This window comes from Sebastes fasciatus, chromosome 3 (assembly GCF_043250625.1).
Source record: "Sebastes fasciatus isolate fSebFas1 chromosome 3, fSebFas1.pri, whole genome shotgun sequence".
In the NCBI taxonomy this organism is placed as follows: Eukaryota; Metazoa; Chordata; class Actinopteri; order Perciformes; family Sebastidae; genus Sebastes; species Sebastes fasciatus.
Genome location: NC_133797.1, coordinates 30,471,966 through 30,487,511, shown reverse-complemented (window position 1 = coordinate 30,487,511; position 15,546 = coordinate 30,471,966). Strand labels below are relative to the sequence as shown.

General features: G+C 41.3%; 2 protein-coding genes across 3 annotated transcripts; one reads left to right on the top strand and one right to left on the bottom strand.

The window, feature by feature from the left end:
* Nucleotides 1-966: 966 nt before the first annotated feature.
* On the top strand, nt 967-10,086 carry zbtb5 (zinc finger and BTB domain containing 5). 2 transcript variants are annotated; one of them, XM_074630166.1, is made up of 4 exons: nt 967-1,079; nt 3,196-3,409; nt 3,577-4,419; nt 5,076-10,086. In XM_074630166.1, exons 2-4 carry the CDS (start codon nt 3,200-3,202, stop codon nt 6,225-6,227), a joined length of 2,205 nt encoding a protein of 734 aa, XP_074486267.1. In that variant the 5' UTR covers nt 967-1,079; nt 3,196-3,199; the 3' UTR covers nt 6,228-10,086. The 2 variants fall into 2 exon arrangements, with proteins under 2 accessions (XP_074486267.1, XP_074486266.1); XM_074630165.1 differs by lacking the exon at nt 967-1,079 and adding an exon at nt 1,089-1,558.
* A 1,157-nt stretch (nt 10,087-11,243) lies between these two features.
* On the bottom strand, nt 11,244-14,930 carry grhprb (glyoxylate reductase/hydroxypyruvate reductase b). The gene is made up of 9 exons (XM_074630168.1): nt 14,579-14,930; nt 14,107-14,240; nt 13,934-14,006; nt 13,048-13,164; nt 12,872-12,960; nt 12,665-12,769; nt 11,829-11,964; nt 11,595-11,725; nt 11,244-11,468 (listed from the first exon to the last, which is right to left on the bottom strand). Exons 1-9 carry the CDS (start codon nt 14,839-14,841, stop codon nt 11,347-11,349), a joined length of 1,170 nt encoding a protein of 389 aa, XP_074486269.1. The 5' UTR covers nt 14,842-14,930; the 3' UTR covers nt 11,244-11,346.
* Nucleotides 14,931-15,546: the final 616 nt, after the last annotated feature.

Below are 15,546 nucleotides of genomic sequence, written 5' to 3'. Positions count from 1 at the left end.
CGTAATATTACGACTTTTTTCTCGTAAAATTACAACTTTATTCTCGTAATATTACGACTTTTTTTCTCGTAAAATTACAACTTTATTCTCGTAATATTACGACTTTTTTCTCGTAAAATTACAACTTTATTCTCGTAATATTACGACTTTTTTCTCGTAAAATTACAACTTTATTCTCGTAATATTACGTCTTTTTTCTCGTAAATTTATGACTTTATTCTCGTAATATTACAACTTTTTTCTTGTAAAATCACGACTATAGTCTCGTAATTTTACAACTTTTGTCTCGTAATTTTACGACTTTTTTTCCCGTAAAGTTATGACTTTATTCTCGAAATCTCAGATTTTCTTTTTCCTCTATGTGTCCCTAATACTCCGTCGTATAAAATAACACGTAAACCTTCTGACATTTTTCTCGTAAAATTAAAACTTTATTCTCGTAATATTACAACTTTTTTCTTGTAAAATCACGACTATAGTCTCGTAATTTTACAACTTTAGTCTCGTAATTTTACGACTTTTTTTCTCGTAAATTTATGACTTTATTCTCGTAATATTACAACTTTTTTCTTGTAAAATCACGACTATAGTCTCGTAATTTTACAACTTTAGTCTCGTAATTTTACGACTTTTTTTCTCGTAAAGTTATGACTTTATTCTCGAAATCTCAGATTTTCTTTTTCCTCTATGTGTCCCTAATACTCCGTCGTATAAAATAACACGTAAACCTTCTGACATTTTTCTCGTAAAATTAAAACTTTATTCTCGTAATATTAAGACTTTTTTTCTAAAAAAGTTATGACTTTATTCTCGTAATCTCAGATTTTTTTTCCCTCAATGTGGCCCTAATACTCCGTCGTAAATTAGAGAAGACAGTAGCAGAATGTTTTTCCACAGGGTGAACTCATAGGGTGAAACAGGGTAACTATCTTGACTCTCTGAATGGAACACACAGTCTTTGAGGTTGCCACAGCGACACCGTGTGGCTTCACCTCGGCGAGGTCATCATGAGTGTATATACAGTATATATAAATATATAAATATATGGAAGTGAAGCACAGCGCCACCCTGTGAGTCTGGTAGGAACAAACACCGTCTGAGTGTGATAAATTACTACACATCATTACAAACATGTCGGACCCAGACAGTGACTGACAGCCAGTATCTGTCTGATGAACGGTTGTTTGATGTGACTGTGACGCTGCCAGACGGTCCAGAGTCTAACAGTCACCGTGTTAGCAGCAACACATCACCGACATCACCGACATCCAGACCGGCCAATGCGAGTTAACCGTGAGGTCGTGGGACCGCAGGGGGACGTGGGGAAGTAGCAGCAGCGATGTTAGCCAGCTATAGCGACATTTAATGAAGGAAAAAGCTGCTTCTATACGGAGACAAGCGGTCCAGCATGGTGAACCTATGCTAACTCTCTGTAGCAGCTAACAGCTAACATTGCTGGTCAGCAGCCAGCTAACTTTAGCAGCCTTTACTCAGTAGTTCCTGGTCAGGGCCTCCTCTCTTCCTTTCTCTTGTTACCTACTGCTTCCGGAAATTCAAGGTAATGCTAGTAATTACTTGCTCTCTTATCTCACCATCAGTACAACACAATGTTATGCTTTTAACTAGCTTTAACTGGTCATGTGTTAGTCAACCTAGACCTACTATCTATCTAATATATAATGTTATTATTACAGTGCAGAGTAACGTTACACTGCGAGGCTATGCTCTGCAGCTACTGTGTTTGTCATTGTCACCTCATACCACTAATAAGATACGATATTCTTTTATTAGTCCCACAGTGGTGAAATGTGCAGTGCACAGCAGCAAAGGGGATAATGCAAAAAACAAGATGCATCAGCTAACACAGTAAAAAAAAAAAAAAAGAGCTAAACAAAGTGTAACAAAATATGAACCATTTAAATAAAAGGAAGTATAAAAATAGGAGCAGTATATACAGTATTGACAATAAACAGACTATTAACAAAATTGCACAAGTGGAAAATGATGACAGTGAGAATGAATGAATGAATGAATGAAATGCCACCTGAAAATATCAGGTTATTGTCAGTTTTTTTGGTGTGTAAGTGGTCTACTGAGTCTGACAGCTGCAGGAAGGAAGGACAAGTGGCCTAATAAACAGCTGGATTAGCTAAAGTGCAAGTTATTTAACTGCATATTACTTAACAGCATGTGTAAAACATTCATCTGGGTGCACATTAATTAATAATCCCACTATAATTGTTGTGTGCCCCTCTTTTTCTGTAGGTAGCACAGAATAATGACTTTCACCACATCACAATATTTGGTTATTTTGTCCCAAATAACATTATCAACACCTTCTCAAACAAAACGGGCACATGTAAACAACCTTCATCTGTGTAAAAACTCACTCTAACTAACCCCACCTTTACTTTCCATCTATCCTGTACTTACTTTCATTTAGGCCACCATCATCTTTACACTCCAACCAACACTCATTTTCATTATCAGTTAATCTACCCGATTAATCAGTTGATTATTTAGTCTATGAAATATCAGAAAATAGTGAAAAATGATCATCACTGTTTCCAAGAGCTCAAATGTCATAGATAGATAGATAGATAGATCGATAGATAGATGTACTTTATTGATTCCAAATTGCGAAATTCTTGTTACAGCAACATGTTAACTAGGCAATGCACAGGAACAGTAAATAAAATGTACATATCAATGCTAGAGAAATATATCCATAGAATACACAATATAAAGAATATTGTAATACACTATAAATATACGTGACTACTACAACTAGCATAAAAAATCTAAATTATAAACATAGAAATAACCTACTATATACATTAGCAAAGTGTGCAAGTTAGAAAAAGAAAATAATTGAGGTAGTAAATGTGCAAATGTAGATGTGCAAAATTCAACATGTGCAAGATTATTGCAGGAGCTGATGTCTTCAAATTGCTTGTTTTTATTCCAACCAACAATCTCAAAAAAAAAAAGATGTTCGGTTTACTGTAACTAAGCATCAACTTTGAGATGATGGAAGCAGCAAATGCTTGGCATTTTTCGTCAACAAATGATTTAAACATTTATCAAAAATGCTGTCGATAAATGTTATGTTGATCAAGTAATCAGCTTAACAGCATTTGATTTTTCCTCCCCCCCGTTCATCCGCCTTCAACCTTTGCTTGCCTCTGTCTTTAGGGCCATGGATTTCCCGGGCCACTTCGAGCAGATCTTCCAGCAGCTCAACTATCAGCGTGTCCACGGTCAGCTGTGTGACTGTGTCATCGTGGTGGGCAGCAGACACTTCAAGGCCCACCGCTCGGTGCTGGCGGCCTGCAGCACCCACTTCAGAGCCCTGTTTACGGTCGCAGATGGAGATTCTAGCATGAACATGATCCAGCTGGACAGCGAGGTTAGGATCGTAATAATATTGTGTAAAAGAATGTGATGAGAATGGACGAGTGTGATGGTGATCAGAGGTGGAAGGTGGAGAGAGGGACCCTTCAACTGATAGTAATTCAGCATTTTAAACTCTGTGTTGCTACTATTTCAAATAATCAACTTCCTGTGTATGTGCAGGTGGTGACAGCTGAAGCTTTTGCTGCTCTGGTGGACATGATGTACACCTCAACACTGATGCTGGGGGAGAGCAACGTCATGGATATTCTCCTTGCAGCCTCACATCTGCATCTCAACAATGTAGTCAAGGCCTGCAAACACTACCTGACTACGCGCACCTTGCCCATGTCCCCCCCATCTGACAGAAACACGCATCACCACCCTCAGCAGGAGCAGCAGAGGCACAGGCAGCAGCAGCAGCAGCAGGTCGCAGATTTAGCAGTGAACCCTACCCTGGCAGCTAATACTAACCTCGCAGCAAATGCTGCCACATCAAAGTTGCAGCGCTCCTTCCTCCTGCAGCAGCTGGGGCTCAGCTTGGTGAGCTCTGCTTTAGGTGGGATGGAGGAGGACGGAGTTGGAAACGTAGTTGGCAGTAGAGCAGTCGAACAGAGGGCCTCCTTTCCGATCCGACGCTTCCACAAACGTAAGCCCTCTCTGGGCCTGTCGGAGGAGAGACCCAGGCAGAGGCAGCGGCCCTCAGGTCCTAACATGGGGCTGTTAGGAGAAGAAGGGGTGAGCGCAGAGCGAGAAGAAGGAGCGCTACTCTCCCCGGACTCCCACAAGATGGGCGATGAATCCAAATTGGATGCCGCAATCACTGGCCTAGTAGGCGTGTCCCATGATGATCCTCAGATGCCCAGCCAGTCCGACAGTGGACACTGTGAGGGGGAGGACTTGGGGAGAATGCAGGGAGGGGTGAGGAAGGAGGAGGACATGGAAGACCAGGACCACCAGGTCAACAGAGCAGGGGTGAAGATCAAATCAGGGATGGAGGAGGAGGCAGAAGAACAGGAACAGAAGGTAAAGTTGTGGTTTGATTTTTGTTGTTGTTGTTGTGGTTGTTGTTGCAAAGTAAGTAACTCTCATTAAGCCTCATGCAACAACATTTTCTTATTTGTATCCTAAATTTCTTGCTTTTTTTTAATGATGTTTGTCGTCTCTTAACTGCACAAACTTGTTGTCATTATTCCCCTATTTCAACCTGATGAATGCCACCCGTTCGTGAGATTTGATCATTAGCATAATGTAGGCTACATACTACCCAAGAGTAAAGAAGAAGAGTTCACACGGCATAGTTCCAAGTCATGCTGTTGGAAATCTGCAGACAAAAACATAACAAATTGAGCAGTGTCAGCAGTCGTATTAAGGGACCTAAAACCAATTAGAATGTAATACGTAGTTAGTTAGGTGCTTTAAAAACATCTTGCCAAAGCAAAGAAGCCCGTGACTCAGATGGGAAGCAGTCAAGGGGACATGGCAGTCATGGAGGTGGATAACAGCATATTACAGTGTATTTTCTTAAATCACTCGTATGTCCCATGAAAGAATCTGTTTGTAGAAAGTTCTTGCATGAGGCTTACTGACAATCACAAATCATGCTGCTCTAGTTTAGCTGCTGGCTAAAAAATGTGAATCTCCTTTGGCCTGAGATGAAACTCCTCCTTTGCTTTACACAGGTGGTGGTTAAACGAGAGCCGCTAAGTTCGCCTGAGCCAACTGATGAAATCGGCGACGTGACATCGCAGGCTGAGCCCGGAGGCCAGGAGGAGGAGGAGAAGGCAGAGCTGAGCCCAGAGAGCAGCGACCGCAGCTTCACCTCTGAACCCCATCTCAGCTCTGAGTCTCTGCTGCAGCCCAGCGCTCAGCTGCTCCTCAAAAGCACCATGGGAGGAGTTACCGGAGTCGGAGGAGGCTTTGGGTGTAATAGCGGACTGGGAGGCAAAGCTGGTTTTAGTATTTCTAGCTTCCTCAACCCAAAGGATTTCGGAAGTGGCGGGGCAGGGTTGGTTACTGGAGAGGATGACCTCCCCAACACAACAACCGGCGATGCCGTAGCACACCACTTCCTGCTCAGACAGGAAGCTGCTGGACCATCTGGCTCTGCTTCTTCCTCTCTTCTGAAGTCAGGTCCGCTCGGTGGCGAGAGTCGCAACGGTTTTGGAAACAACCTACAAGCCGATTCTCTATTCCTCTGCCCCCTGCAAGATGGTTTAGGGAACCCTCGAGGAAGTGGGGGAAGTGGTAGCGGAGGGCGTGGAGGGGTAGATCCCTTTGGTTTGGACTTCCAGCGCTCTAGTCTCGGACTTCACTCCCTGGGGCGACCCTCACGAGGAGCAGCGGGAGCGGCTGCCGCCGCTCTGGGTTATCCAGGTTACAGACGCATTGCTCCGAAAATGGCCGGCAGCATGGGAGGAGAAGAAGGAGTAGGTGGTGTTCTCCAGGATGCTGCCTCTTCCTCCTCAAGTCTGGCAAGTCCTCTGCTTCTAAACGAGAGCGGTGGATATGAGATGAACAATGGCAGGCCCACCTCCCTCCCCCCTCAGCTGACCCGAGCTTCAGCGGACGTCCTGTCCAAGTGCAAGAAGGCCCTGTCGGAGCACAACGTCCTGGTGGTCGAGGGAGCTCGGAAATACGCCTGTAAAATCTGCTGCAAAACCTTCCTCACCCTGACTGACTGCAAGAAACACATTCGCGTCCACACAGGGGAGAAACCCTACGCATGTCTTAAGTGTGGAAAGCGCTTCAGCCAGTCCTCCCACTTGTACAAGCATTGCAAAACCACCTGTTTGCGTTGGCAGAACACTAACATGTCCAATGCCCTGCTGTAGGACTGAGGTCACGGCAACAAAGTGGAGCGGGGCAACAGGGTGAAAACATTAGTAATCAATGATGGGCTGAAAATTAAAGTCCCAAAAATGTTTGGATTTTTTCTGAAGCCGTGACAGAGCAGCTGGATCTGATCCGCTGTTTTGTCCTGATGACAGACCAAAGATAGAGATAATCGTACATCTTCTTTTCCAGGACAAACCCACACTGTCAAGTTCTTGTAAACACATGGAGCCTGTTAAAAGATTATAGAGATGCAGGACCTGCAAAGTGCCACATCTGTTGCTATGGATTCATCATAGAGAACCATAGATGTACACTGTATACTCCCCTGTTGTAATTGTGAGAGTATTATGAGGATTTTGGACTCCTCCGGGCCAGTCTAGGCTTTTTTGAAGCTGCTACACTGTTAGCTATATTGTCTTTCTATATCATGTGGGCCCTCTTGTTGTTAGTTGAAACTTAGATCTGTTGAGGTGATCCCTTAATTTTGTGGTACGCTTATTGAAGCAAATTTGACTCACTAACACTCTGTGTGAGTGTTTGCAGATGAGAGGCAGCTGTGCAGCACCAACTTTAAGAACAAATATCATGTAAAATAGCTTGATAATGTGTAGATTTCTCACTGCACATCTGTAAAACATGTAGCAGCATCCCACATCAGACTGTTGAGTCATCGTAATCGTGCAAGGGCAGTCATATAGACTGTGGGCGAACTGGTTCAGATTTGTGCGCGACAGATATAATGCCTGTAAGTACCGTTGATGGTTGTGTGCTCTTGATACTCTACTGTACAAAAAGGTGAATAGAGTCCTGTGAGGCGGGTTGAGGTAATGCTGATATCTGTCACTTTTTGCAAGTTCAACCAACAGAAAAGATGACAGACAATCTAGTGTTGTATTAGTTTGTTTTTTTACCCTGTTGTTCTATTAAGTGAAACTGGACAAGTAATATAAACTTAATGCTTTTATTTACTGAAGTGATGAAATTTGAGGCGATTGACATTGTCGACCAGGACAGGAGCAACCCAGTGCAACATTTCTCAGTAGCTGATGATGGATGTTCATGTCACATTCAATCACCAAATCAGGTCAAATGTTTGACCTCTGTAGTTGCCTTTCAGTCCAAGCACCTTTAAATTACCATCATCAGAAGTGTCGTTGAGCTCAGTTAAAGTTGAGAATATGTCAGTGGCCTTCACACTTCCTGTGACTACAAACATGCATACCTGTAGTTTGTCAAGTACAAGTTTTAGAGGAATGTGAAACGCTGAATTGCTGTGATCAACCTCTCGCCCCAGTTTGTGCTTGTCAGGCATTATACTATTAACCCGAGAATTAAGTCGCATTGTTTAGGGGAGCAATGAGAGAGAGAAAAATGTCAACTATCACCATCTTTGTATTAAAAGCAGAAAAAAAATCTGCATTCACTGGGCCTTGTAGTCTCTTTTTTAGAGAAGACTAATATTCATATATTATTTCATTATAATTAGGGCTGTCAAAGTTAACGCGATAATTACTCAAATTCCTTTTAACGCAACTAATTTCTTTAACGCATTAACGCAACTTTTCAAAGGGGGCCCTTGACCTCTGACTTCAAGATATGTGAATGAAAATGGGTTCTATGGGTACCCACGAGTCTCCCCTTTACAGACATGTCCACTTTATGATAATCACATGCAGTTTTGAGGCAAGTCATAGTCGAGTCAGCACACTGACACACTGACAGCTGTTGTTGCCTGTTGGGCTGCAGTTTGCCATGTTATGATTTGAGCATATTTTGTATGCTAAATGCAGTACCTGTGAGGGTTTCTGGACAATATTTGTCATTGTTTTGTGTTGTTAATTGATTTCCAATAATAAATATATACATACATTTGCATAAAGCAGCATATTTGCCCACTCCCATGTTGGTAAGAGTATTAGATACTTGACAAATCTCCCTTAAAGGTATATTTTGAAAAGATAAAAAATGTGCGATTAACTTGCGATTAATCACGATTAACTATGGACAATCATGCGATGAAATATTTGAATCGATTGATAGCCCTAATTATAATGCAATTTTAATACTTAGGCAACAACTTCACACTCTGTAAAAGCACCTTATTCTGTTTGTATTTGTTGTGATTTTCAATTGTATAAAATACGGCATTTAGCGACGTTCCCTCCTTATTGGTTACTGACTGGGAACGACCACAACGAGATTACCGACCGTCCACACATCAGCCAATTTTCCCTGGTTGCTGGTGTTCTTGTGTGTACAGTACGTGTGTTTATTAAAAGGGTATTGAAGTTGTGCTGAGAGGCAGAGTCGTCTCTGATTTGCTGAGGTTCAGCACGTGTTGAAAAGGGCTTTAAAAATGTAAATATTGCAAATTTGTGGTTGGTTTCATCATTTTATTTCTTGGAAGGGAGACAAAATTACTCCTGAAGAACTAAACATTGTGTATAATTTTGCTACTGTACTTAATCAGTGTCTTTATACATCTAATGCACCTGTTACAAAAGCACTTAGACAAATCATTCTTTTTTTATAACTAATATGTAGAAATATGTGAAAACGTTGCTGTATTGCAATTATCCAACTCTACCAGCTCTCAAGGGTTTTCCTTCTTTACAGTATACCATCAGGACGAGTTTGCAAGCTAAGGGTTGTAGCATTTTTGCTGGCAGGTGATCTAAACCACACGGTTTCCACAGTTTGTGAAATTCAAATACACATGGGGAAAATTCTGAATTTTACAGTGTCTCCTGTCATTAATGTCGACCTGTAACCTGATAAATCCTGTCATTATTTAATGTTAATTTCTGCAGTTTTAGCTGTTTTTTATGTATGTAACTGTATTTTAATGTCTACCTGTAACCTGGTAAATCCTGTCATATTCTGTTAAGTTTGACAGCTATGTTTCAATTGACGATTTGCACACATCACAGACGTGCTGACAAGAAATCTAAATTTGCAGCTCATAGAAAATGATATCCTGTGGGTTGTAAACAAGAGCAGCTTCATCGGTAGACAGTTGGTTAAATGAAATCAGTGTTCATGCAGTGTTGTGTTCTGTTTTAGTGAACCAAAATGAAAAAAAATACATGTTTACCTTTTTGTATACCTTATTGCTTGCTGTATTGTGTCTCCTACACTGTCAATGAGAAACATTTGGTCATTGCTTCCATTTCTAGTCGGCACCTTGTTGTACTGTAGAGTCATTACACTGTTAGCCCCTACAAAATGACCATTTTATTTGACACATATGTTAATGGCTAATATCTTGACATCTTACTTCAAAAGAATAATTGCCTTATAGGATGTTTCTCCCAGTAAAGATGACGCTGACCTACCGTTTGCCCTGTAAGCCACCAGGGAACCAGGTTGTTGAAGTTTGGCCACAGAATTTAAAATGATCACTGACATAAATCTCAAATGTGTTTGTTTTAGTTGCTTACTCACATTCAGAGGAATATGCTCTTGAGAAGTTGTAGAGGTGATGCGAGGAAGGAGAGATGTAGCCCTGTGGCCTGTTACGGATTATTATGGTGCTGTCTTCTAAAACTGTTGCATAAACACTTAATGTGAATCTCTGAAAAATGCACTGACTGTATTACCCCCTGTATGAATATGCCAAAATGTTCAAATACATAAAAGGCCTAAATTGATTATGAAAGTCACTGCCTTATGCCCTCTAGCTTGAAAAGCTGGGCTTTTGTTGATATGCCAAATCTGAAGTATTTCTGTGTTTTTGTCTGTATACTTAACATAGTGTAACCATGAGAGGACTAAATGTTTGTACTGTTGAAGGCTATGAAGATTGTACAGTATGATCAGTTGTCGTATAGACTGAATAAAAAAACAATGAAATTCTGTTTTGTTGCTGGTGACATTTTTATGAAGTAACAGCTGAATTTAAATGTGATATTGATAACATTCAGCCACTAGATGTCTCATTCTCCCTCCCCCGTTCCATTGCATTTACTTCACAACAAGTCGTAGCCAGTCACTTGCCACCATGACGACCCAGAGATACCACGTGATACCAAACAGCGTTTTACTGTTGGCTCACAAGCCTTGTTAGAAGTGGGAACCAAATGTCAGATATCTTGCACAGATTTAAACAAAACGTTCATTTTGGACCCACCAACATTTTTTAAATGATTAATTCACAATCATAATATTTTTTTCAGGAAGAGCCATACTTTTATTCAGCACCTTTCTAAAAGCTCTGTGGATGTATTATTATTATTTTTTTAATTTGTCTACATGAAAATGTTATCAATAAGGGCTGTGAATTGATCAAAATATTTAATCACACATTTTTTTATCTTTTCAAAATGTACCTTAACAGGAGATTTGTCAAGTATTTAATACTCTTGTGGACAAATATGCTTGCTTTATGCAAATATATGTATATATTTATTATTGGAAATCAATTAACAACACAAAACAATGACAAATATTGTCCAGAAACCCTCACAGGTACTGCATTTAGCATAAAAAATATACTCAAATCATAACATGGCAAACTGCAGCCCGACAGGCAACAACAGCTGTCAGTGTGTCAGTGTGCTGACTTGACTATGACTTGCCCCAAACTGCATGTGATTATCATAAAGTGGGCATGTCTGTAAAGGGGAGACTCGTGGGTACCCATAGAACCCATTTTCATTCACATACCTTAAGGTCAGAGGTCAAGGAATCCCTTTGAAAATGGCCATGACAGTTTTTCCTCGCCAAAATGTAGCGCAAGTTTGGAGCGTTATTTAACCGCCTTTGCGACAAGCTAGTACGGCATGGTTGGTACCAATGGATTCATTAGGTTTTCTAGTTTCATATGATACCAGTATCTTCACTCTAGCTTTATAACTGCTACAACCAAAAAATCACAAGTTGCGTTAATGCGTCAAAACAGATTAGGCGTTATTATCGCGTTAACTTTGACAGCCTTACAATAAGACCTTTAATGTTATTTTGATGTTGAGTTGACTTAAGATTCAAATGTACCCAATTAAGGAAGCATACCATTACAAACTTCATGGTTTTATTTAAATCTTCTGAAGAATAATTAGGTGCATATATTGAACTGATGGTCCAGTAATAATCAGCCGGCGAGGAACCAGTTTCTTCTCACAGTTTGAGCTCTTTGATCATCGGCTCACCTCGCAGGCCGAGCAGGAGGTTGTTTGCTGCCAGGGCAGACATGTTGTTACGGGTAGTATAAGAGGCGCTAGCAATGTGTGGGAGAATCACTGTGGGAAAAGACCAATGAAAGGCAGTGAGAATTGATAAGTGTTGATAAATTGTCCTTAATAGTGTTCTTTAAAAAACAGCTGTTTTGAAGGCAGTTTAAGCACTAATAAGCCTGACAGACTCACCGCAGTTTTTGAGGGTAAAGAGTGGGTGGCTTGTGGGCAAGGGCTCAGGAACAGTGACATCTAATCCAGCTCCTGCAATCTGTCCTGAAAACAGAGCCTCATACAGGTCTTCCTGGTTCACCACACCACCTCTGGCACAACACAAAGACCAGAATTAAAGCACAGATACTGTACTCATGGACAGATTTGGGGAAACTTGGTGGGCAATATGTGATTCAATATGTGTCTGGGTACCTGCTTGTGTTGATAAAGATGGAGGTATTTTTCATCTTGGAGAAGAGGTCTTTGTTGCAGATCTCCTTTGTTTCCGGTGTTAAAGCACAGCACACAGCCAGGAAATCTGACTGCTTTGCCATCTCGTCGAAAGAGACTAGACCAAGAGATGGTACCATGATGTTATCACATTAAAATAAAAGGCTGCAAATTCTCATAACATCTAATCTTATTTCCTTAAAATAACACCACAACAGCATAATAAGTATCTCTGAGATCAGGATGATAAAAGCTCTCTTTGACTAGCCAGTGCAGACAATTGATTAAACCACTCAGACATCCACCTTGTTGACAGTAACAATATAAAATGCTGGCATGAATTGTTGTTAGCGCGCAGGCTGGTTCTCCTAAACTGGAAAAACGAACAACCTCCCAGTTGCATTTTATGGTTGAGAGATGTCACACAGCACTTAAAACTAGAGAAACTCAGGTTTAGACTTCGTGGCTCTGCCGACAAAATTTGAGAAAATGTGGCGTCCCTTCCTGGACTACGCTGAACCAAAGCTTTAAATCTCCTCATATGTAATTTGCAGACCTAGCAACATGAACTCCCCCCTTTTTAAATTTAATTTTATTATATCATTTTATTTATTTATTTCTAATTGTGTGTGTTTTTGTTAGTTTCTGATCATTTGCCAATTATTTAATTTTTTTTTTCGGCCCTTTGTGCTCTCTGGTTTGTAAAACACAAAAGGTCGTTTGCATTTAACTTATCTGTGAAACTGAAAACCAATAAACACATTTAAAAAAAATCATGTCATGAGACATCTTGGTGACCACAAATCTATAATCCTTACCATACTCTGCATTGATGATACTAGCCAGCTCCGGCCTGGGGGCCACGTCTGTGTAGATGAACTTCTTTACTTTGAAAGGTGCCAGGCGCTCAGCGATAGCCACACCTTAGAGCACAAAGACACCCGGTAAGAAGTGTTGCATTTACAGAAATGTCTGTTTGATGATAAGCTGAGGTGCATGTTGTGTTTCAGATACTGCATGCTCACCAATCCTCCCCAGGCCCAGGATACCAACAGTGCTGTTGGCCAGCTCGTGTCCACACAGCCACAGAGTCCTCCACGTGCCCCAGCCACCACTGACACAAGAGGGAGTTTAACCTTTGACCCCTAATAAAATTTGTTAATGTATACATGGACAGATTTGAGTGTGTATGTGACATTACGTCTTGGCTTCATGTGTGGCCTCTATGAGTCTCCTGGAGGTAGTGAGCAGCAGGGCCACAGTCAGCTCAGCCACAGCATCGGTCAGAACATCAGGGGTATAACCCACACGGATCCCTCTGCGGGAAAACCACCACAAACATTACACTCAATGTTATACACATATATCACTAGGTGGTGGCAGACACACAAGTATACACACAAATTAACACTTTTTTTAAAGGGACTGTATGTGAGTTTCACACATATTTTAATCATTTTTTTATTGCCAATGTGTGAACACATTGTACTCTAACCTAAAAAAATTTACCTTGCACGACACTCTGGGACGACTTTCCTCTATCAGCCTGTATACTGCTTTTAATGTGAAGAATGCGGGACGTTTTTTCCAGGATTCTTACATAGCGCCCCTTTAATGTGTCTTAAAGGTCCAGTGTGTAGGATCTGGTGGTATCTAGCGGGGAAGTAAGGAGATTGCAACCAACTGAAGCCTTTTCTGTCTGCCAAGCATGTTGGAGAGCTACGGTGGCTGACGCGAAAACGCGAAGGTCCCTCTCTTGAGCCAGTGCGTAGAGTGTGTGTGTACGTGGGAAGTGAGTGGTGAAGCAAGAGAGAGAGCGGCTGCGACGGCAGTGAGTAACGTTTTCGACTCCAGCCCAAGCGGGAAAAGTTAACAGTGTTGGGTTTGTCCGTTCTGGGCTACTGTAGAAACATGGCGGTGCAACATAGCAGACTCCGTGGCGAGGACCTGCTCCCTACGTAGATACTGTAGTAGGTGATTATACACTAAAGAAACCTTACTTATTAATATTATATTCCATTTCTGCCAATAGATCTCCCTAAATGTTACACACTATTCCTTTAAGGAAATAGAAAGATAAGAAGCACCTTTTCTTCAGCTCCTCCAGAGAGAGATGGTCAAAACCCACTGACATAGTACTGAGAACCTTCAGGTTTGGACCTGCAGGAGTACACCAAACATAAACACACACACATGTACATTTGAGAGGGTTTTCATTGCATTTATCATTCAACTGACTCAAAGACTGTTCTCCTCAGACCTGCAGCATCCAACAACTCTGCATCAATCTTCTCTGTCAGCACGCAGACCAGCCCGTCAACACCTTTGACCTTCTGCAGGAGCTCCTTCCTGGGTACAGGAACGTCATCGGAGTCCCACAGCTCAAACTGAACCCTGGGAAAACAGAAAGCATGACTGAGTAACCACATCAAATCACTGTTTAATTAATCACCCACTGAAGAGAATTCATTGGTTGGACTTTACGGTGCAGAGAGACATTTCTTCAGTTCTGCTGTGGGGGAATACCCTTTAAGCTACCAGTCTTATCTGACTAACCGAAGTGCAAACATTAGCAGTCCTGTTTACTCAAAGTAAATGATGAACTTTACAAAGAAGACCATTCAAAAAGGCATCACAGTTAAATCAGATACATGACACAACCAATTGCTCATACAAGATTCTATATAAAAAATAATTTATATTAAGTGACTTAACAGGACACTATGACTCACTTTCCAGATTCACGCATGATCTTCAGGCCCTCAGGTGGGATCTGTCGGGTGACATACACCCGTGGCAGGGTTGACATCTCCCTCTGCACGTTGCTCGTTAGACCCCCAGTGATATTCAAAGGAGCAACAGCGAGCCGCTGGAGCCGACGCAGTGCCATACGACTGCACCACATTGCCAGGAGAGTGTAAGTAAACCTGTGGGGGGGCTGGTGTCCGAGAGATGACAGTGGTGCTTTGGAGTTCAGAGTCTGTTGTGTGTGCATGTGCTTGACTTTGGCTCTAGTTCAGGGGGGAGGTTCCTGTGTGTGTCTCTGACCAATATGATCAGAGGGAGGATGTCTCTAAAGTCTGAAGTTGAGGGATGCTGTCAAAACAAATCAAAATGTCACTGACAAAATCATTGAGTCAAATCTTTGTCCAGCTTCAGGATTAAGTGAAATTTCAGAACATTTTCACTCCAGGCCAATCTGAATTTAAAAGATATACAGTATATATATATGTGTATATATATATATAGACCACTTTTTTTTCTGTAAACTGCTAAGGAAACCCCATTATAGCCAATCTACCATCCATCCTCTGAATGCTCTAGGTATATAGATTGTGGTTGTAAAGTTTCATGAGGCTGTGATTATCCTAGAGGTCACAACAGGTAATTTTATACAGTGAGGTCACGTTTAAAAAAAATGGGCTCACTATAATGAAATGGCTACTATGGGGACTAACATCATCACACATGAATACAATTTGGCTCATTGGATCCACAAGACTCTCAGCTTTCCAGTCATACCCAATTTACGTAATTACAAGACTGTTTAGGGACCCCAGTATGCAGAAATAGATATTAGAATAGGCGAAAATAACACATTTATACTGCATTCATAAAACTGCATGGATTTGCCCTAAACTGCATGTGATGATCATAAAGTGGGCATGTCTATAAAGAGGAGACTCGTGGGTACCCATAG